This window comes from Nematolebias whitei, chromosome 1 (genome assembly GCF_014905685.2).
Source record: "Nematolebias whitei isolate Nwh7 chromosome 1, NemWhi1, whole genome shotgun sequence".
NCBI classification, from domain to species: Eukaryota; Metazoa; Chordata; class Actinopteri; order Cyprinodontiformes; family Rivulidae; genus Nematolebias; species Nematolebias whitei.
This window is the reverse complement of record NC_056498.1, coordinates 10,192,460-10,216,718: the sequence shown is the minus strand read 5'-3', so window position 1 is coordinate 10,216,718 and position 24,259 is coordinate 10,192,460. Positions and strand designations below refer to the sequence as shown.

Sequence of the window (24,259 nt, the reverse complement as noted above, 5' to 3'; positions counted from 1 at the left end):
GTTTCTTTTTAACAAGAAAACGAAGTCCAGATGACATGATTCAACCTTTTTTGTTGTTATATACCTGGATGACTGAGAAAACAAACTTTGTGCATTCTACATGTGCTTTGTGGACTTGGAGAAGGCGTTGGACTGGGTCCCTCGGGGAGCCCTGTGGGGGGAACTCTGGGAGGATCGGGTACCAGGCCCTTTGATACGGGCTGTTAGGTCCCTGTACGACCAGTGTCAGAGCTTGGTCTGCATTGCAGGCAGTAAGTCGGGCTCGTTCCCAGTAAGAGTTGGACTCCACCAAGGTTGCCCTTTGTCACCGATTCTGTTCATAACTTTTATGGGCAGAATTTCTAGGCGCAGCCAAGGTGTTGAGGGGATCTGTTTTGGTGGCCTTAGGATTGCTTCTCTGTTTTTTGCAGATGATGTGGTCCTATTGGCTTCATCGGGTCGTGATCTACAGCTTTCGCTGGAGCGGTTTGCAGCCGAGTGTGACGCGGCCGGGATGAGGATCAGTTCCTCCAAATCCGAGGCCATGGTCTTGAGCCGGAAAAGGGTAGAGTGACCTCTCTGGATCGGGGAGGAGGTCCTGTCCCAAGTGGAGGAGTTTAAGTTTCTCGGGGTCTTGTTCACGAATGAGGGACAAATGGAGTGTGAGATCGATAGGCAGATAGGTGCAGCATCGACAGTGAAGCGGGCGCTGTATCGATCTGTCGTGGTGAAGAGAGAGCGGAGTCAAAAAGCGAAGCTCTCAATTTACCAGTCGATCTATGTTCCTACCCTCATCTATGGTCATGAGCTTTGGGTTGTGACCGAAAGAACGAGATCTCAGATACAAGCGGCCAAAATGAGTTTTCTCCACAGAGTGTCTGGGCTCTCCCTTAGAGACAGGGTGAGAAGCTCAGTCATCCAGGAGGGACTCAGAGTAGAGCCGCTGCTTCTCCACATCGAGAGGAGCCAGTTGAGGTGGCTCAGGCATCTGGTTAGGATGCCTCCTGGATGCCTCCCTGGTGAGGCATTCCGGACACGTCCCACCGGGAGGAGACCCAGGACACGCTGGAGGGACTATGTTTCTTGGCTGGCCTGGGAACGCCTTGGGATTCCCTTGGAGGAGCTGGCCCAAGTGGCAGGGGAGAGGGAAGTCTGGGCCTCCCTACTTAGGCTGCTACCCCCGCAACCCGACCCCAGATAAGTGGAAGAGAATAGATGGATGGATGGATGGATGGATGGATGGATGGATGGATGGATGGATGGATGGAGATTATCATCATCAAACCGAGTTGCCTTACTGAAAAGTCAGATAAATCCAGTTCAATTTTAACATTTTTTACATAAAAAATAAAGCCATTTATTCTTAAACTAAATAAAAAATTTGGTTGGTGCGATTTCTGATGTAGAACTCTTACACCGTATTATTATGTACAGTAGTCCCTCGTTTATCGCGGGGGATCCATACCCTGAAGCCCTGTGATAAGTGCAAAACCGCGATGTAGGAATAGTAGTACAAGTAGTAAGTAGTAGTATATTTTAGTATTTTTATATAAATATATATTAAGGTGTTTTAAACCCTTCCCACACGCTTGCAATATTCTAAACAATGTTTCTGAACTCTAAATGCTCAAAATGAGCACAGAATGTCATGATCACAGCTCTATCTGCCTCTGACTGCACTCTGCCACACAGGTGTAGCAGGTGCTAAATAATTTAAAATAATTTAGGGATGCATGATATTATTGGCATAGTATCGGTATCATCTGATATTAGCGTTAAAGTTCAATATCGGACATTGGCCATTCCATCAAAATAACTCACCAATATAAAAGGCGTTGTTTTTGTATGACAACCCAGTGACAAGGATGTCTGCAGCACCAGCACAACGTGATGACGTCACGTGTGCCTACCTGATCTCATGGTGGAGAGGAAAATTCAAAATGTTGGCGGTGTGGAAGTTTTATTTTTGTTGGTGAGGATGTCGGATTCTGAAGATTTATGGACTACATTAAGCCTCACTACATCGTCCGGAGTCTGAGATATTTTTCTGCTGTAACATTACCCGAGTTACAAGCTGTCATTTCCGACATCATTGAGAAGCTAATAGCCAATAGCACTTGGGTGAGTTTTATCACAGACATTTGGACGTCGTGTTAGCCCCGTTAGCATGATTAGTCTTACAGCACAATGGATAGACAAAAACTTTGATCTTAAAAAGGCTGTCCTTCATACACAAGAGTGCAGAGGATCCCACACTGCAGCTAGGAACCTGGAACAAGCCTCCACAAGTGAGACAGCATCGCAGGTGACTAATGCTAATAAATAACATTTAACACTTTTCATTTAATATAAGTTAAAGTGCTTTGCATCACATGACTGTTACTGAATATATGTTACCAGCTCTTACAGCTGTTGCACAATTTTTGTAGTAAATAAGCCTAAATAAGAGAGCTATGTTCTGACAAAGGAATGTATATAAAATATTGGTATCGGCCAAATAAGTTTTAACATATTGGCATATCGGATATCAGCCAAAAATCCAATATCGTGCATCCTTAAAATAATTTATTTGAAATTAAAATGCTGATTGTGTGGTTCATCCATCAATCAGCCAATTGTGTGTCATGTCCAATCTTATTTTGAAAAACTGCGATAGAGCGAGTCCGTGAAAAACAAACCGCGAAATGGTGAGGGACTACTGTATTTTCATTTAACAAAATTAGTATCCATTTATTTATTTATTGCCATAAATTATTCTGGTTATGTTCAACCTTCTACCAAACAACCGTAGGTTATTAACCCTTTCAGCACACAAAGTTTACAGGCAACAGGATCAAAACCAAGTCAGACAGAAGCTGAAAAAAACATTTAAATCGACTCCATTGCCATTGTGGTTTCTAAAGCACAAAGTGATAGTAGGTGTGTGCAGCAATAGCTGTCTTTTCCACTCCACACAGATTCATCAATTACGGTTTTTTTAATACTTGCAGCAGAAAATTTGGGTTTTACAAAATATCCAGAGTGGTGTGGACAAGGCTTCAAACAGCTTCATAAAACACACTGTACTACATCCAAATGACACCATCAATGGTTGCAAACTGAGAAAAGATCAGTCATTCGAGTGCAACGAACTCATCAGAAACACAGACTGTCATTCATAGGATGACAAGAAACCAAATTATTAATTCCATAAAATAAGTCACGACACACTGCTTTCATCAGGAATGTATGACGTTTCCATTATCAATCAATGCATTCAGAGAGAAACTTGATCAGAATCTGAAAAATCAGGGAGAGTCCACCAGAACGGAAAGGTTATCAGTCGTTCAGCTTCACGGTGACACTGTTAATACTGGGAAAGGATATCTGCGCTAACGACAGAGGCAGAGAAAACAGACTCAGACAGCAACAGAAAAACGACGGCAGACGCTCCTCCTGTTTACAGCTCAATAAGGCAGCAAGAAAAGAACCGATTCACAGAGCAGCAGGGCTTCTCTCCTCTACAAAGCCAAGGCCCGACAGCAGAAAACAGGAAGTAGAAAGGAGGGAGGCTGATGGTGGGTGGGAGGGTTAATGTCAATCAGAACATGAACGCTCTTAAGCCAAGTGTTTGCATACGGTAGCAAAGGTTACGGAGCGGTCAGCATCACCTACCTACAGGGCCAAAAAGATCCGTCGCATACGGAATAAAATCTGACCACAAGCGAAACACACACAAAAACAAAAAATCAACAAAGGTGTGAACATAATTAGAAAATTTAGGGGAAAATTATTTGTGCAGCAGTGTAGAACCTCAGTGTGAACGAAGTTTAGATGTATGAAATGTAAATAAAAGAGAAAGAAATGATTAGCATATCTCATAAACCCATATTTTGGTCACAATAAAACATTGGATACAAACATATCATGGTTAAATAACAACCACATTCTGGGGAAAAAAAATGTAATATTGTATTTTATGGCTGCACATTTGAAAAAACGTAAGATGGGAATAAGTTTTGTTCTGTGAAACATCTCTTAACAACAGTCTGTGAACATTTAGGACCTGAGGAGAGCAGATTCTTCTTGTTGAAATGTTTCGTCTTTTATCCAGAAGACTTCTTCAGTCTGAGGAGCCACAACAAACTCAGTCTTATAAATAGCACCTTCTCATAGTAGATCAGCTAGTTTGATGGAGACAACCAGAAATAGTTGTTCACATGATAAAGGAGGACCATCAACCTAACGACCTATTGTTAATACCCTGATGGCCGCTACTATTCACAGAGAGCTGAGTGATACTAGCAATAACAGCATTGTAAGAGGGGGCCTGTGGTGATATTGCCCCTAGTGGTGTGTCTCTGTCCTGTTTCCTCTCATGTGATTTCCCTTTTCCCACACCTGTGAGCCTGACAGGTGCTTTGTCCTCATCAGAAATTGTATACAAGTCTGTGTCTTAGTGTTATTCCTTGTCTGGACATCGTCTTGTATTCTCCTGGTAATCCTCCTGAGTCCCTAGTGTTTTCCTGAGTGCCTCCTTGTGATTTTCTACGTGTAAGTTTTGCTGCCTCGACAGCCGTTTCTTTTTGTGTTATTAAAAGCGTCTTCTTATTTTACCACCGAATCTACCGAGTCCTGCCTGCATCCTTGGGTTCTGCCTTTAAAGACCAGCCATCACGACAGGGACAGTTGAAGACGGAGGCCTCCACCCCTGTTTAATGATGGACGATTTCTTTTCACAAAGATGGTCTCCTTTACTCCTCTCTCAAACCATCGTTCCTCTCTATCAAGGATGTGAACATCTTCATCCCTGAAAGAGTGACTGCTGGCCTGGAAATGAGAGTAGACCACAGGGTCCTGGCCTGATGATGTTGATCTTCTTTGCTGGGCCATCCTTTCGGCCAGTGGTTGTTAAGTTTCCCCGATGTAAGACTGATCACAGTCTTGACACTGAACGCATACACAATATTACTCTGTTTGTGCCAGGGGATTGGATCTTTGGGATTAACCAGTCTTTTAATGTACCAGTCTTTTAATGTAATGTATTTTGGGCTTTAAAAGCCACTGGGACGTTGTGTTTAGAAAATAAACGTCTCAGCTTATCTGAAACTCCTGCAACATATGGAATGACCACTGGTCTGGGTCTGGGTTCCTCCTTTTCACCTGATGGTTGGAGTCCTCTTTGGGTTTCTTCTCTGCTTTCAGGAAGGCCCAGTTAGGATATCCACATTGCTCCATGGCCAGTCCTGTGTGGGAAGAATCAAGAAGAATCTGTCCAGAAGACCTGACTTAACTTTGTTAGATTTTTCTAACTGGATTATTGAGCATGCATCAGGACATCAGGCATCCACCACCAGAACTGTGAAGTATTACGTGAACCAGAAATCCTGGCTGAACGCAGAGGTCCATACCCTGCTGAAAGCCAGGGATACTCCCTTCAGGTCTGGCAACTTACAGAACTGGGGAAGGCAAGGAAAGAGCTGGCTGCTGGTAATAAGAGGGCTAAAGCCACATACGAATGGAAAATCCAGGGACATTTCTCCTCGCAGGACCATGGAGCATGTGGAGGGGCATTACATGCATCACAGACAATTAAAACAAAGGTGCACAATGCCCTAGGAACTCATCATTGCCTGATGCTCTTAACAGGTTCTATGCCCGTTTGGAAGACCAGAACAAACCACACAGCACCAGACTCAACTCACCATCGGAAGAGGAGTTCCTCAGCGTGACCTCAACCAAAGTAAGGAGTACTTTCAGGAGGATTAACCCTCACAAGGCAACTGGCCCAGACAACATCCCGGGGAAGGTGCGGAAAGACTGTGATGATCAGCTCTGCGAGGTGCTGGCCAACATCTTTAACTCCTCACTTACCCTGGCAGCCTGGTTCCTACCTGACTGAAGTCTGCCACCATCATCTCAGTCCCAAAGAGCTCTACAGTGACTGGTCTGAATGACTATCGGCTAGTAGCCCTCACCCCGATAGTCGCTAAATGCTTCGAAAGACTGGTCATGACCCACATCAAAACAACCATCAACATTGAGGACCCTCACCAGTATGTACAGGTCCTTCTCAAAAAATTAGCATACTGTGATAAAGGTCATTATTTTCCATAATGTAATGATAAAAATGAAACTTTCATATATTTCAGATTCATTGCACACCAACTGAAATATTTCAGGTCTTTAATTGTTTTAATACTGATGATTACGGCATACAGCTCATGAAAACCCAAAATGCCTGTCCCAAAAAATTAGCATATTTCATCCCACCAATGAAAGACAAGTGTTTTTAATACAAAAAACGCCAACCTTCAAATAATCATGTTCAGTTATGCAGTCAATACTTGGTCGGGAATGCTTTTGCATGAATGACTGCTTCAATGCGGCGTGGCATGGAGGCAATCAGCCTGTGGCACTGCTGAGGTGTTATGGAGGCCCAGGATGCTTCGATAGCGGCCTTAAGCTCATCCAGAGTGTTGGGTCTTGCGTCTCTCAACTTTCTCTTCACAATATCCCACAGGTTCTCTATGGGGTTCAGGTCAGGAGAGTTGGCAGGCCAATTGAGCACAGTAATACCATGGTCAGTAAACCATTTACCAGTGGTTTTGGCACTGTGAGCAGGTGCCAGGTCGTGCTGAAAAATGAAATCTTCATCTCCATAAAGCATTTCAGCAGATGGAAGCATGAAGTGCTCCAAAATCTCCTGATAGCTAGCTGCATTGACCCTGCCCTTGATAAAACACAGTGGACCAACACCAGCAGCTGACATGGCACCCCAGACCATCACTGATTGTGGGTGCTTCACACTGGACTTCTGGCATTTTGGCATTTCCTTCTCCCCAGTCTTTCTCCAGACTCTGGCACCTTGATTTCCGAATGACATGCAAAATTTGCTTTCATTCGAAAAAAGTACTTTGGACCACTGAGCAACAGTCCAGTGCTGCTTCTCTGTAGCCCAGGTCAGGCGCTTCTGCCGCTGTTTCTGGTTCAAAATTGGCTTGAACTGGGGAATGCGGCACCTGTAGCCCATTTCCTGCACACGCCTGTGCACGGTGGCTCTGGATGTTTCTACTCCAGACTCAGTCCACTGCTTCCGCAGGTCCCCCAAGGTCTGGAATCGGCCCTTCTCCACAATCCTCCTCAGGGTCCGGTCACCTCTTCTCGTTGTGCAGCGTTTTCTGCCACACTTTTCCCGTCCCACAGACTTCCCACTGAGGTGCCTTGATACAGCACTCTGGGAACAGCCTATTCGTTCAGCAATTTCTTTCTGTGTCTTAACCTCTTGCTTGAGGGTGTCAATGATGGCCTTCTGGACAGCAGTCAGGTCGGCAGTCTTACCCATGATTGCGGTTTTGAGTAATGAACAAGGCTGGGAGTTTTTAAAAGCCTCAGGAATCTTTTGCAGGTGTTTAGAGTTACGTAGTTGATTCAGATGGTTAGGTTAAGAGCTTGTTTAGAGAACCTTTTCATGATATGCTAATTTTTTGGGATAGGCATTTTGGGTTTTCATGAGCTGTATGCCATAATCATCAGTATTAAAACAATTGAAGACCTGAAATATTTCAGTTGGTGTGCAATGAATCTGAAATATATGAAAGTTTCATTTTTATCATTACATTATGGAAAATAATGACCTTTATCACAATATGCTAATTTTTTGAGAAGGACCTGTATACCGTGAGAATAGAACAACAAAGGATGCCATCTCCTCTGTGGTCCACATTGCTCTTACCCACCTGGAGCAGAAGGACTCCTATGTCCTATTTGTGGACTTCACGTCTGCCTTCAACATCATGATCACCCAAACCCTCATGAACAAACTATTCACACTAGGACTAAGCCCCTCCATTTTCAACTGAGTCCTAGACTTTTTAACAAACAGACCACAGTCAGTGAGGATCCACATATTCTCCTCCTCCACTATAACCCTCAGCACTGGCTCTCCTCAGGGCTGTGTGTTGAGTCTCCTCCTGTTCACTCTGCTCACGTATGATTGTGCAGCTACCCATCCAGGCTGGCACATTGTAAAGTTTGCAGATGATACAGCGGTGGTGAGATGAATCACAAACAACGATGAGTCCAGCTACAGGCAAGAGGTGGAACACCTGGAGAGCTGGTGCAGGAAGAATAACCTTCACATCAATGTGAAGAAGATGAAGGAGATGGTCATGGACTTCAGACGAAACAAACACACCTACACCCTCCTGAACATAGGAGGATCTGAGGTGGAAGTGGTCTCCAGCTACAAGTACTTGGGTGTAAACTTGAATGAAAACCCCAGCTGGGGCAACAACACTACCAGCCTGATCAAGAAAGCTCATCAGAGACTCTACTTCCTCAGGCAGCTGAGACGAGCTGGTCTGGGAAGCTCAGTCCTCACCTCCTTCTATAGGTGTGCAGTTGAGAGCATCCTGTGCTCCAGCATCAATGTGTGGCATGGAGGCTGCACAGCTGCGGAAAGAAAAGCTTTGCAGAGAGTGGTGAAGGCTGCACAGAAGTCTGTTGGAGTCAGTCTCCCCACCATCACAGACGTTTACACCTCCAGATGTAGGAAGAGAGCCACCTGCATCATGAAGGACCCCACTCAAGCAGCACACATACTTTTTGACCTGCTCCCCTCATGAAGGAGGTTAAGGAGCATTACGTGTAGAATCACCAGGCTGAGGAACAGCTTCTACCCTGAAGCTGTTAAGATTCATGAATCTCTAACCAGAATAATCACTGCGGAAAAAAAAAACCCACTAATGCCACTTTAATTGTTGATATGTTCTGCTGATTATCTCATGCTGTTGTATACCCATCTACTCACTACAGACTCATGCTAGGGCCGCTATTTAATATACCGTATTATTTTTATTAGTATTTAGCGTATATCTTAGATAGTTTAGCGTATTGTTTAGCGGTCGTTTAACGTATATCTTTAGATCCTTAAATATTGCTTATTTTTACACTTTATATTTTTGCCATTGTTGGGTGTAAATGGGACTTTGTTTACATAGTTTCATCCCACCCCCTGATCCGGAGGTTTCTTTGCTGGATTTCCCCCTGTATGGGAGCTTATGTTGGCCTAAAGCCTGTTTTTACTTTTCTGTAATGATGGAGCCTTTTCAGGAGTGTCAGATACCCATTGACCTTTTTATAGTTGCTGATGTGCTCAAAGTCAGTATTTTGTGATGCTTTGTGGTCCAGATAGTTTCATGCCTTCTTTCAGTTTGTTGAAAGACATTTAGTCTAAACCATGTTCTGTAAGGATGGTACCATTTACTGGCTCTGTTTGTGTCTGTGTTTCCCTTGTGTGTTCTCTTCAGTTTAATTGGTGTCACCCTTGTCTCGTCACAGCTGTTTGTAATCACGTCTCGTTTTGTCCTTGTATAAAAGCTGTCTGTTCTGTCTTGTTCTTTGTCGCGTCGTATTCGTTTGGGTCTTCAGTGTTCTCCTGTGTCTCGTGAGTTTTCCTGAGCTTCCTGAGTCTTGTCTGAGTATCCCTCCTGAGTCGTCTAGTTTAAAGTAAGTGTGCTGCCACGTCAGCTTATTGTTTTGTTACTTTTGATTTCATCATTAAAATACTTATTTTTGTAATCTGCCGAGTTGAGTCCTGTCTGCGCTACTGGGTTCGTTCTTGTCCACCAAACCCTGACATGTTCATATATGACTCTGTTTCAGCTGCTCTGCAGCCATTCAGACGCCTGGCAACATCACAAGTTACTATCACAACAAGAAATACCATCCATCCATCCATTCATTATCTTTACCCGCTTATTCCATTTTGGGTCACGGGGGTCGCTGGTGCCCATGTCCAGCAATCACTGTGCGAGGGGCGGGGTACACCCTGGACAGGTCGCAAGTCCATCACAGGGACACATAGAGACAAACGAGACAAACAACCATTCACTCTCTCACTCACAACTAAGGACAATTTAGAGTTACCAATCAGCCTAACATGCATGTTTTTGGTCTGTGGGAGGAAACCGGAGTACCTGGAGAAAACCCACACATGCACGGAGAGAACATGCAAACTCCACCCAGAAAGGCCCCTGGACCGGGGTTTGAACCAAGGACCTGCTCGCTGAGAGGCAGCAGCTCTACCAGTTGCGCCACCGTGCTGCCCCATGAAATACCAATAAAACTAATTTACAAATATGTTTGTATATAACAGTCAATAAAAACAGCACGTGTAAAAATTAGTAACTGTGAAAATGTCAATATCAGAGGCATTAATGTACCCCCATACTATCAGAGAGGCAGATGTTTGAAGTGTGAGCTGATAACAGGCTGGATGGTCTCTCTCCTGATTGAGAAGAGCCAGGCTCTTATTTGTGGAAGTGTTTCTGAGCTCATGCAGCAATGTCCAGGACAGAACCAGACCTGGTTTAAAAAACCAGAGCCTCGTCGTGTTTTTGGATCATAGGAGGAAACCGCATAATGTGGAGAAATCCCATGCATGCAGGAGAACATTTAAACTCCCCACACATCCTGGTCAAGAAGCTAACCTGGAACCTTGTTTTTGTGGGGAGACTGAGCTAGCCACTGCTCCACTGTGCTACCTCTCTGTTAATCAACATTATTCTGAAATTCTCATTTTTGCAGTTCTTCTCAGACTGGTGAACTTCTGCTCATCTTTATTTTCAGCAGATTCTGTCTCTCTTAAAGTTTTTTTGTTATACCCAGTCCTCTTACTGACCTGCTGCCCATTAGTTTAATTAGCTCCTCCAGGTGTTTCATATTAATTTCACATACTTTTACAGCCTTTTCATGTCCCTGTACCAATTTCATTTAGATGCGCTGCTGTCATAAATTTCCCAGATAATGTTCAAGTTTAAACCTTCTTATGATACATTGTGAATAAAATACGAGTTTATGAGACTTTGACTCATTCCATCCTGTGTTCAGTTAGACAATGTCCCAAAACATTTGGGGTTGTAGGTCTTACTTGTGAGAAACTGTCTTGTTAGTTAATGAGGGTCATGAGTAACAGCAGGTAGGTGTGATGTGCCGTCAGTATGGAGGATGAACATTAGAACATAATCTAGGACGTGTTGCTCACCTTGTACTCTCTGCAGCTTGGTGCGCCCGAAGGCCATGGGCAAGTTCAGTGGGATGAAGTGCTCGTGGTTACACAGGGTCATGAGGAACTCAAATTTCATTTCTGTCAACACCTGCAGCAAAAACACGTGCATGTGAAGGTTTCTGCACGCAAATATTCAAATTTCTGGCATCAGAACATCCAGAATTTTAAGCATTTGCTTAAAAGCCGGTGTGTGTGTGTGTACCGGTATCTGTGGTTTCCCACTCTGCTAGTCAAATGTAATGTCTGTACAGAGGCACGGTGAAGACAAAACCAAATAAGACCAATCAAGTAACAGATCTTACATAAGGTTAGCACCGAGTGACCTTTGACCTCAATGTGTTGACATTCATTCAACCTTTATTTAGACAGGTAAATCCCATTGAGCCTCAAGGACTCATTTACAAGAGAGACCTGATTTCAGCAAAGAATGATGACAACGATGGACAACAACGACAATAGACAGCCACAAAAAGGCATACTTTTTTTTTTTTTTTTTTTTTTACAAAAAAGACGACAAAAAAGTAACAAAAATCAACTAGATTATAAGGCGAATGTAGAAAACTGACAAGCTGGTCTGAGGCTAAAGTAAATTAAACCAAATCCTGTACAGACTCTGACACGTCTGATTGGTTTGAACTTAAGGCGCTCCCTCTGTGTGTGTGACAGCGGTGCGCCGGCCCCACCTCACCACGCTCGTACCTTTGGATCTTTGAGACCGAAGTGGCACATGTAGTGGTTGATGAGTCCGAAGGCGAAGCCCCTGTTCATGAACGTCAGGCACCTCTAGAAGAACAAAGAGTGATCAGCTAATCAGCTGTTGAGAAGCCGTGTCCCCTGGACGTCAAATCTTTGAGCGAAATATGCTGAGGTTAAATCCGACAGGAATAAAAGAAATGGGTTTTAGACCTTGATGAGACTGGCCAGGCTCAGGTTGATGCTTCGAGCTTCCTCGGTGATTTCGTTGTGCCGGATGGTGATGTGGGGCATGATGGACAGCACCAGGGACTGCAGCACCTGGTGGAAACTGTCCGGGAAGCGCTGAGGCCGCGGCATCTATGGGACGATACGCATCATGTCTTTTTTAATTTCATAGAGAAGACACACAAAAGCACCACCACATATAAAAATACAACTCCTACAACCTGCACGTTTTCCTAGCAGATTGTTTGAAAACGATGTTGTTCTTGAAGTACATCGCCCACTGCTTTCATGTCAGTTTAAATCTGAGATCACCTCACGTTGAACAAAAGTACCACATAAGGCACATTATACACCCACCCACAAACAAATCTAGAAGAGCACACACAAGCAAAGAACTTGTAAAGATTTGACCTTAATTTGTGACCTTGACCTTAAGGCTAGAGAGATGAAATATTCATGCAACACTACGTCTAGTGATGAAGCATATGTGGATCAAGTATCGTTAAATTATCTTGAGTAGATCAGCAGTTATGGGATTCAACTTCAACAAATTTGTGCTCAATATCTGTAAAATTGGTTGAGCTGTGGCCATGTTTGTGTTTTCTAACATCGAATAGCTGTGGCAGCCATCTTGACTTTGATTGAGTCCAAAAGGTAATCAGTTGTGGACGTTCATCCAGTGATTACTTTTCATGAGTTTGATTATCATACCTGCAAACTTACAAGGGATGAAGAAGGTGACAAACCTAGCACCTGTAGTGGGAGTAGTAAAATCTTCCGTGGGTGTCTGTGGGTGTCCTGTGGGCCCCCCAGAATATTTTGTGATTTTAAACAATAATAATAATAATAATGTCATCACAATGTCATCACTGTATGTTTCCATACAATGGCAAAATTAGTCTGCATTTAACCCATCCACCACTGGGTGGTGCAGTGGGCGGCTATTCGGGGTGCTGGGTGGGGGGGTGGGCATTTTGGGGATGGGATGTGCTGCCCAGAGACACCACGAGGTGTGCAGTGACCGGGGATCGAACCTGGGACTTTCGGGTCCCGGGCCGGCTGCCCTGCCTCTACACCATCTCGGCCCCCATAAATGTAAATTAAGCATTCTGGTATTTCCAAGAAGAAAATTAGAGGTAAAGACAACATGCTTCAGGTAAAAAAAGACATTTACTAACATAGCCTAATTTATTTAGGACATACTGTACATAGCATAGATGGTTAGTCATCCAAAAAATAAACATGAAATAACAGCAGCAAGCCAAGCAGAGAAACGAAATATAGCAGAGCATTTTGCTAAAAGCAAAAAATAATTTCTTAAATAGGTAGCACTAAGCTAGCAGCGCACAATACAGATGTGCTAGCTAAGATGCTACAGACACAGTGCTCCGCTTCTCTAAGGCATCCTAACACCCCCCTCACACACACCGGTCAACAACAGCTGGCACTTACGTAGTGCTAAGCTAACACTATGCATGTGCGCTAGCTTAGCGCTTACAACATAGCAATAACATGAGCTTTGTTGTGAGCACAGGTTGCAAGATAGCTAGCACGACTTAAGTAGCGCTACGCAAGTCCAGTCAATGGGAAATTATGCCATCAACCATGCCTCTTGACAACCCCCACCCAAAAAAACCCCAAAACTCTTCTGATCCAGATAATTCAAGTAAATGACATCTTTTTGATTGAAATTGGTGAATTTAGCCAAAAAAAGTGACAAGTTAGCAGGTATGCAGTGTTTACCTTACTATTGGACAAGGGTGGCGCCCCGCCTACCGAACCGAACTGCACACATCTGATGTTTAACACAGTGTGATCTGATTTAGTATTTCATTGTTTTTGTGTTTTTATCTTTTACTTTTGATGCTTTTAATTACATCTTATTATTATTTTTCTTTATTACTGCCTTGTATCTTATTGTTAAGGTCTTTGGTAACAGCCGCTGTTTAAAATGTGCTTTATAAGTTTGACTTTGACTTTTAAAATAAAGTCAGAAATGTGTAAATGTTTAAATGGATTTAAATGTTTAATAACTGTTTGCCTTTTCTTATCATCTAAAAGGTTTAAAATAGCAAAACATGACCTGCAAATACTTTAGATGTATAAGTTATTAAAGTTGAGAACGTATAATGAAGTTTTGAACCAAAACTTAAGAGCCTGTTTTTATTAGAACAACAGGCTGAGTTTTTTTTTACTACAAACTGTAAAGAAAGAGAAAAGTATAAAACTAGTAGGAAATCCGAAACTATACATATATTTTTTTTGTTAGGGAATTTTTGTCAAAGTTTGATGTTTTTAACTACTATAACTGAGAATGAAAGTGCAGCTGCTGCTCCAAGGACACCTCAGAGATGTTCCGAGTCTGTGAGCTTGAACTGATACAGTAAGAGTATAAAAACAAGCTTCACACACAGCTCGTGGCAACTTCTTTTGACTGGACTTCATGTGTACTTCCTGTAGATGTGTGTGTACTTCCTGTAGATGTGTGTGTACTTCCTGTAGATGTGTGTGTACTTACTGTATATCTGTGTGTACTTCCTGTATATCTGTGTGAACTTCCTGTATATCTGTGTAACCTGTCCTGAAAATCTGTGCTTGCAAAAAAAAACCTGTTAAAAATCTTCTCCTGTCGTCCAGTGTGTAGGTCTGTCGCTATAAACAATAAATCAATGAATCGGATGATAAATGAAAATTATCAACCTAATTTTCATTTTATAATTTCTTCGTGTCTCTCTCTTTCTACTGAAGACACTGGATGACAAAAAACTCAACTCCGGTGTTCTTCACTGATCCCGCCCTTTCTCTTTAAAATCTATTTTAAATCATCCAAAATTGTGTTTTTGGATCATTAAAAGCAGCTAAGCTGAGAAGCTAAACTACGAGCTAAGCTAACAGGCCAACCGCAGGAAAAAACCTCTGTCTTGTCGAAGCTCCAAAATTCACGGTTGAAACTCGTGCCTTCATCTAAAAAGTTGTTTTTCTCTGCAAAAAGAAGCTGAGAACTTTTTTACTGATTTTTTTATTAAAAGCTTTGTGTGAAAAATGCTATGCTAAAGAGCTCAAACCACACCGAGCATCTGCCATAATGAGAACTGAAAAACAGGAGACAGCCCATGTCACGTCAAGGGGCCTCCCTCCCATTTTTCTTAAAAAGACACGCTGCTCGCTCCCTCACTATCCATCCTTCGGTTCAAACAGTCTTATACTGCCATCCGGTGGTCGAAAAAAGGTACTACACACAAAAATTAACCAACAGTTCTTAAATTTGACAATAATTACTAATTTCAAACAATATTATCGTTTATCGCAATAATTTCAGAGACAAATAATCGCCCAGTAAAATTTGTTATCGTGGCAGGTCTACCAGTGTGGCTCCTTTGAGTAAGCGATATAAAGCGAGAATATTTTCCTCCAACAATTTTGTCATAATTTTCATATCTAAAACTAAATATTTCAAACAGTGGAGTTGCTGTGAAAACACATCACTTACGTTTGAATAAAAGCAATAAATATAAACTAAAGCTCTTCTTATCGGCCTAGAGTTTCAGCTGATCCTGATCAAACCCAGACCTGGAACCTCAGTGCAGTTTGCTCACATTCATCGCCCCCTGTAGGCCTGACTAAGCTCTTACTTCGGTTTAAGGCTCTTGACGCATTTTGCAGCATCACAGCGTGAGAAACTCATCCCAGGACAGGACCTTTATGATTTGTGCCACTGAACACCAACCTTGATGCGGTTTTCCTGCTGCAGGAACTGGGCCATAGACTTTGCCATGGTTTCAAAGAAGAACCAGGAGTACTGCAGACAGAAATAAGAGCAGAGTTACAACTGGAGAAACCTTGATGGGGACTGCCACGTGGCAGCCATTGAAAATTTTTGATTTGACTGTATTAAGTGTTGGGTTCTTTGTTTGCAAATTATGTCGCCATGGTAACCAAAAATTCCAATAAATGTAATAGCAAACATCAAGCCGAGCCAGTTGTTTTGATATAACATTTGTGGGGGTACATATTGCGGTTCGGCGTTTCCTCCCACGCAGTATTCCTGAGAAAGTACCAACAAGAACGTGCAAGTGGAGCTGGTGATGGGAAAAATACGTCACCGAGGGCTCAAACAGTCAAAGCAAGCTGCTACAAGTTGAAGCATTCATACAGCAGTGCTTATAATGTTCTGCTGTTTCAAAGGGAATTACTCTCCCTGCTGGTCAGAGGTGTTCCAGCTGCTGACAGACTGGATGAGCGTACCTTGAGCAGTTTGTTGATGGTGTTGAAATCAGCAGTTTGCTTGAGGACAGCTGTTACAGCTGTGGCCAGCACCTCGTGAGTGGTCGCCGAGCTTCCAGACACAGGAGTTATAAAAACATACTGAAGGGAAAAACCAGAGCTGTATATAAATAAACACAACAAACGTATTTGTTTCTAAAAATAAACGAGTGGTGTAATTTGGAAAACGTTTTGTTCGCTAACCTTAACAAAAGAGCGCAGGTAATGTTCCAGTCCTTCCTCATGACATTTGGACACTACATGTATGATCACTCTGAAAGGAATATATGAAGGGAGGAAAGGAATGAGGAAAATGATCCAATGTTACATATTTGTGAGTGGTAAAAGTTTGTGATCCTTTACTTTCAGTACCTGGTGTGACACCCCACCCCTGTGCAGCAATAACTACAACTAGTTGTAACTGTTGATGAGTCCTGAACACCTTGGAGGAACTTTAGTCCATTCCTCCATACAGAACAGCTTCAACTCTGGATGTTGGTGGTTTCCTCACATTAAATGCTGCTTCAGGTTCTTCCACAACATCTGGATTGGATTAAGGTCAGGACTTTGACTCGGTCATTCCAAAACATGAACTTTATTCTTCTTGAACATTCTTTGGTAGAACATCTTGTGTGCTCAGGGTCATTGTGTTGCTGCATGACCCACCTTCTCTTACATCCAGTTCATGGACAGATGTTCTGACATTTTCCTTTAGAAATCTCTGATATAATTCAGAATTAATTGTTCCATCAATGATGGCAAGATGTCCTGGCCCAGATGCAGCAAAACAGCGCCAAATCATGATACTACCACCACCATGTTTCACAGATGGGATAAGGTTCTTGTGCAGGAATGCAGACATTTCATTTCTCCAAACATTAAACTTTTTTTCATTTAAACCAAAAAGTTTATTTTGGTCTCATCCGTCCACAGAACATTCTTCCAACTGTCTTCTGGTTTGTCCATGTGATCTTTATCAAACTGCAGACGAGCAGCCATGTTCTTTTTGGAGAGCAGTGTCTTTCTCCTTCAACCCTGCCATGAACCATTGTTGTTCAGTTCTCCTGATGGTGGACTCATGAACATCAACATTACTGTGAGAGAGACCTTCAGTTGTTAGAAGTTACCCTGGGCTCCTTGGTGACCTCACAGACTGTTCCGCTCCTTGTTCTTGGAGTGATCTTTGTTGGTCCACCACTCCTGGGGAGGTAACAATGGTCTTCATGTTCCTCCATTTGTACACAATCTGTGTGACTGTGGACTTGGTGGAGTCCAAACTCTTTACAGATGTTTTGTAACATTTTCCAGCCTGATGAGCATCAACAACACTTTTTCTGAGCTCCTCATCCATCTCCTTTGTTCCTCCATGATCCACTTCCACAAACATGTTGTGAAGAGCAGACTCTGATAGATCCTGTTCTTTAAATCAAACAGGGTGAAACTCACACCTGATCATCATCCATTGATTGAAAACACCTGACTCTAATTTCACCTTCAGATTAACTGATAATCCTAGAGGTTCACATACTTTTACCATCACAAATATATAATAATGGATCATTTTCCTCAATAAATAAATGACCAAGTATAATATTTTTGTCTCATTTAAAGATTCAACAATCGTTTTAAGATAAAGGATTATTAAGATTATTAAAAGATATTAAGGATGCCCTTCCAAACACAACCAGGGATCAAGCCAGCTGCCTCAAGATTATGCATTAACACTGCAGCACTGACTGACAAGTTTCCATAATAATGATAGTACTTATTTCAAAAACTGATCCCAATCTGCCCATCTTCATTTCTAAAGTGACCTCCAGTAGATTAAAGCATAGATATGTGGGCTGCTTCAAAGGGGGGTACAAAGCAAAATGAAATGGGCAGGATGTAAATGAACAACAAAATAATGTTCACAGCTTGAAATACAGTTTCGGCTATGCACCACTGGTGTCAGAAGCATTTGTAATGTGATGCTGCACATGCTGATTGTAGTAGGGAGGGGAGTCGAGGGGTCCTCCCCCAGAAAATTTTTAATAAATAAGATGCCGTTTCCTCCATTCTAGTGTATTTTAATGGGTTGTTAAACATCTACGTTTACATAAGTAAACATTTGATTCAATAACTATTTTAAACAGCACGGCATAAGAAGTAGCCTGACCAACAGCTCTCCTTGTGTAAATAGAGCACGCTCTGCTTCTCTCAAGTTCAATTTCAAGTTTCTTTATTGACATTCGCACCACATGAGGTACATAAGGTGGAACGAAATTGCGTACTCAGGGTCCCAGTTACACCCAAAAATAGCAAAAATCCATCCATCCATCCATTATCTTTACCCGTTTATTCCATTTTGGGTCACGGGGGTCGCTGGTGCCCATGTCCAGCAATCACTGTGCGAGGGGCGGGGTACACCCTGGACGGGTCGCAAGTCCATCACAGGGCCACATAGAGACAAATGAGACAAACAACCATTCACTCTCTCACTCACACCTAGGGACAATTTAGAGTTACCAATCAGCCTAACACGCACGTTTTTGGTCTGTGGGAGGAAACCGGAGCACCCGGAGAAAACCCACGCATGCACGGAGAGAACATGCAAACTCCACCCAGAAGGCACCTGGACCGGGGTTTGAACCAGGGACCTGCTTGCTGAGAGGCAGCAGCTCTACCAGTTGCGCCACCGTGCTGCCCAATAGCAAAAATATAAATTATAAAAAGAAACAGTACAAGGATCGAAGATATACACTAGACCCCAGCCCCCCCCCCCCCATGTTGAAAACTGTCAGAATTAAAGTAGCGCGCAACATAAATGCATGGTAAATGTGTCAGCACTCCTTAAATGTGTTTTATTTGCAGATGATACCACATTTTTTTGTTTGGATTAAGATATAGAACGGATGTTGGAGTTGATGCAGACAGAATTTGTAAAAACACACACTTGGTCTAAACTTAATAAATTATCATTAAACCTAGATAAAACTAACTATATGATATTCAGTAATAAAAAGAGAACTGTTGATGTTCCATTTAGAGTCGAGGATGTTGAGATTTATAAAGTAAGTGAGGTGAAGTTTTTGTGTGTTATCATTGTTGAAAAACTGACATGGAAACATCACATTAATTATGTAATAATAAAAATAGCTAAATCTGTTGCAGTACTTTAAGTAAGGGAGTTATTAAATGATAAAGCTCTGTACATGTTGTATAATGCAATAATTGTTCCACATTTAATCTATTGTATTGATGTTTGGGGGAAAGCGGCAAAACAATTACAAATCCTATTTTTGTTTTACACAAAAGAGCTGTAAGAATTATTACTAGAAAGCATTTCAGTCACACCTCAAGTACTTTATTTTATCAATTGAAGTTATTGAAGTTCCATGATTTGGTAGATTATAATATTTTATCAGTTATGTATAGGGCTCATAATAACACATTACCATTAAATATCCAAATACATTTTGTTAAAAGAGAGAGCTGTTATAATCTTAAGGGGATAGAGATATTTATGAAACCTAAATTTAGAACTAATTTGAAGGGACGGTCTACCTCAATCCAAGGAATTAGATTACGGAATAATCTGTAGAGTGATGTTAAAAATGCCAGATCAATGTGTATGTTTAAGAGAATGATCAAAGTCGGTTTGTTAAAAAAATATGAAATAGTGTAATGTGTATTTGTATGAATTGTTGCTCGAGAAGGAGTTATTTATTTTGTTTTTGTTATTTGAAGATTATTATTGTTTGAATTAATTTTTTTGGTAAAAAGGGGCAGATATAAGATTTTTTCTTCTTTCTGCTGCTTTTCATTTTATTTGCGATTGTATTTCTTATTGTATATAGAATTGTTTTTTTTTAATGAATAAACTTGTAAATAAAATTTAAAAAATAAGCTGCTACAGACATAGCACTCCGCTTCTCTCACACATCCTAACCCCTCCCCATCAACAACAGCCAGCACTAACGTAACGCTAAGCTAGCATGCAAAACAGAGGTGTCTCCCCCTCCTCCTCCCGTGAGCGCCCTACCAAGGCAGATGTCCGAGAGGAAACACTGCATGCTGTTGGAGCTGTTGTCAGTAACCAGGAAAACCTGGAGTAGATTTTTAGTGGTTTGAGTATTCTCCTTTTAATCAAGTGGAATGGAAGAAATAGCAACAGCACTGGGTGAACTAATTTTCATGGTACATGTGGGAGGGGTCCGAATGAATATTTTTTTTAATGGGTTGGGGACACTTCACCCTTCACCCATAATTGTTGCGACGTCTATGCTATGCACGAAGAACTAGGCTAGGATTTTTCAACAGTTATAATTATGGTTGACTCTCACTGCTCTTGATTGGTTTTATTTCGCTGCACTGCAATAGTGTGGTTATAAACATGTTTCATAAATAGAACTTCCTGAATGTTTTCCATTCTGTTTAATACTATTGAGAGAAAATAAGAGAGCAACTGACCGCAGGGAGTTGACAGCAATCTCATGAGCTTCTTTGGTGGCAGCGGTGAGCACCTCAAACAGCTGCATGAGCACCGTTGGCAGGAAGGTGATGATAACGTGAGTCTCCACGGCGTGAAGGCACTGTAGGGAAAAGTGTTGACAGGAAGTTAGGGGTGAAGATCAGCCAGAAAGGCAAACTTGAAGATGATAACAGATGTTACTTCTGGACATCAGAACTAGATCTGCCTCTAACATTTACTCGAGACAATAATCATGACGGCTTAACTTTTTCTTTTTCTCGTTATTTTCCAGTTGTCTTTGTTTTGTTTTGTTTGTAACATGTAAAGCTGCAGTGTTACAGAAATCTACACCGACAGCAGACAGACCCTGAATGATCTTAAATGCTTTGTAGTCGGTCCAGGTGTTTCCTTAACAGTTATTTACCTCACTATACAGATTTGCATAACTGCCTTCCTAAAAGCAGGTTTGGCAAGTATCCAAAAAATACTACCAGCTGCCTCAAATCATGTCAGTTTTTGTCACTAATTGGAGACAAAGACTGGGTTCATCTTTAAGAACCTGAAAAAAAGTACTTCTGAGAGCTTCAGCCTCTCTAAAATGTTATTTTTAACAATGTCGAAGGGCGAAAAGAGGCAATTGCAAATACCCTCCATTCGCCCACAGTAACATAAAAAATAAGGGAGGTACCGACTTCCATTTTGGTGTGTGGCTGCGTCAAGGCGTATGAAAAAGGTTCCTTTCGAAAAATGGGTTGTCACGTCAAAATCCAAGATGGCCACTACCATTTCTAAACTGGCTACCCCAATCAATAAAGGAAAGTATGCTTTATAGTTTTTATATTACTTAAAAGTTAGTTTCCTCAAATGATTGGGGTGGCCAAAGAATAATTTATGATATTCAAGGCCATCATTGGCCACCCCCTGGCTCCTCCATAGCACGTGGTGGTGGATAAAACTACTCCCTCCATTCATCAGGATTAGTCACTCTGCTCTGCCTCAGACAAGAAAAAAAAAAACTCCCTCTGTTCTTCTCCACTGTGTAACAGTTACCCACTTAAATATCTTTCACCAAAAACATTAAAGTTTACTTTGTAGTCCTTGTCAATTCCAATCCAGAAAAACACTCATCTCCAAAACTACAAATATCCATCCATCCATCCATCCATTTTCTTTACCCGCTTATTCCATTTTGGGTCACGGGGGTCGCTGGTGCCCATGTCCAGCAATCACTGTGCGAGGGGCGGGGGACACCCTGGACAGGTCGCAAGTCCATCACAGGGACACATAGAGACAAACGAGACAAACAACCATTCACTTTCTCACTCACACCTAGGGACAATTTAGAGTTACCAATCAGCCTTACATGCATGTTTTTGGTCTGTGCGAGGAAACCGGAGTACTCGGAGAAAACCCACGCATGCACGGAGAGAACATGCAAACTCCACCCAGAAAGGCCCCTGGACCGGGGTTTGAACCAAGGACCTGCTCACTGAGAACTACAAATATTTATTATTTAAATCCCTCAGCGATAGGGTACATCGGCCTACTGGTTAATAACCCAATAAGTTACAAACTGCTCCTCCAGCTGTTTTCTACTCATACCGCTTACAACCTTGTAAAAATTTTAAAAATAAATAAATACTTTTTTTTGTAACATTTTCCTCTAACATTTTTGCTTCTGTTTTGTTTTCTGCTCACTCACTCTCATGCAAGGCAGACACTTTTTCCTCCTCCTCCTGCTCTCCTGTCGTGTATTTTTTATTTTTTGCTCTCTGTGTATGTCTGTGTATCGAAGCTCCTATTACACATCTTCCAAAACTAATGCCCCTTTTCCATTAGTACCGGTACGGGCCGACTGGACCCTACTTGGCCTGGTTCTGAGGCTTTTCCATTAGTACCGGTACTTAGCACCTGTTACTATTTTTCAGTACCCTTGGCTCTGTGGTTCTAACCGGAACGAATAAGTACAAAAACGTGACGTCAGAACACTGTCGGTCACTGATTGGTCGGGGGGCGGAGTCGAGGGCGGAGTCACTGGATCCTTCAGAAACTTTTCAAAACAATAATCCGCCATTTGCAATTTCTCGGACTGGAGCAGCAGCTGGACTTATTTTAAAGATTTTAAAAACAATACTGACAACATCTTGGTCTAATGCTGATGTGCTGGCATTTTTTGTGCTTGGTGGCCGACAACATAATTCAGAGCAAGCTGGATGGAGCTCTGCTGGTGTACCCCGATCCTCCCCCCGGAGACTCGGAGCGCCAGGCCGGGCAGGGCGTCATCTCCCCGGCTCCAAGTTCAGCTGGTCACCACGGAAGATCCTTCGATGTGCCGACTCGGAGGCTCAGGTTCCGGATACCAGCCTTGTGTGCTCAGAGCTCCGCAGGTCACTGCGAAGCTGGAGATGGGGACTCGCAGATGGCTGTTGCGAAACCCCGGCTGCGCGTAAACATGAAGGCTGAATCCCGATCCCCCCTGGCAGCGGACTGGACAGTCTAGGACGGACGGTGGAAGCGATTTTTAAATAAAATAATATTTTGTTTTTATACAAAAAATGTTTTAAAAAATTGCTGAAGCGATTTAAAAATTATTATTATTTTTTTTTTTTTACACGTAAAATGTTTTTTAAAATCGCTTCCACCGTTCGTCGCAGACCCGTCTCTGTCCGCCTGTCTGCGCAGGTCGGGCCTTCATGATTACGTGCGGCTGGGGTCTTGGAACGACCTCTGTCAGTCACCAGCTGAGCTGGAGCTGGGAGGATGAGCCTGCCCGTCCTGTCTCCGGAGGAGAGGATCATGTGACTGCGGGCAGTGTCGTGTGAGACCAGAAGAGCTGGTCATAAAAAAATAATATATATTTTAGCATTTAAGATAAAAAAAATAATAAAATAAACGGTGCCAGCTTCATGATGAAATCCTGTTTTCACTTTAATGACTGTTAACTCAGCTGAAAATCATAGAAAGACACAAAACTATTGGATCTCAGGAATATTTCCCTCAAACATGTTTAAAGAAAAGAGACGACCTTCAGTTCAACTTTATTTTAACCCACAAATGTACAAATCACAAAACAAGAACTTTAAAGCAAAGCTAAAAACAAAATGTATATATGTGAACAAGAAAGAAAACCACACATCTAAAATGAATATTAAAAGTAGACAATGAGTGCAAATACATCAAATGATGATGAAAACCTATAAAAATTTAAATCTAATGTTTTTGTAGAATCTGGTTCATTAGAGCTTTAATTTATATATATATATATAAATATATATATATATATATATATATATATATATACATTTATATATATATATTTATTTATATCTCTAAGTATATATAGATAAATACACATATATGAATATATATAAATACATATATATGTATATAAATACATATATATGTATATAAATACATATGTGTATATATATACATATATATATATATACATAATTGTGTGTATATACATATGTGTGATATATACAGTATATATATTTATATATATATCACATATGATATATATATGATATATATATATATGATATATATATATGATATATATATATATATATATATATATGATATATATATAT

At 41.7% G+C, this 24,259-nt stretch overlaps 1 protein-coding gene across 1 annotated transcript in view; it reads right to left on the bottom strand.

The window, feature by feature from the left end:
- LOC119414675 (dedicator of cytokinesis protein 11) overlaps positions 1-15,699 on the bottom strand; it is a 93,390-nt gene extending 77,691 nt beyond the window's left edge. Inside the window, exons 1-4 of the mRNA XM_037681779.1 lie at positions 15,678-15,699; positions 11,936-12,082; positions 11,729-11,812; positions 10,955-11,117 (exon numbers count right to left, since the gene is read on the bottom strand). Of these exons, the coding sequence (XP_037537707.1) occupies positions 10,955-11,117; positions 11,729-11,812; positions 11,936-12,082 (394 nt within the window). The 5' untranslated portion in view covers positions 15,678-15,699. The remainder of the gene's footprint in view (positions 1-10,954; positions 11,118-11,728; positions 11,813-11,935; positions 12,083-15,677) is intronic.
- Positions 15,700-24,259: the final 8,560 nt, after the last annotated feature.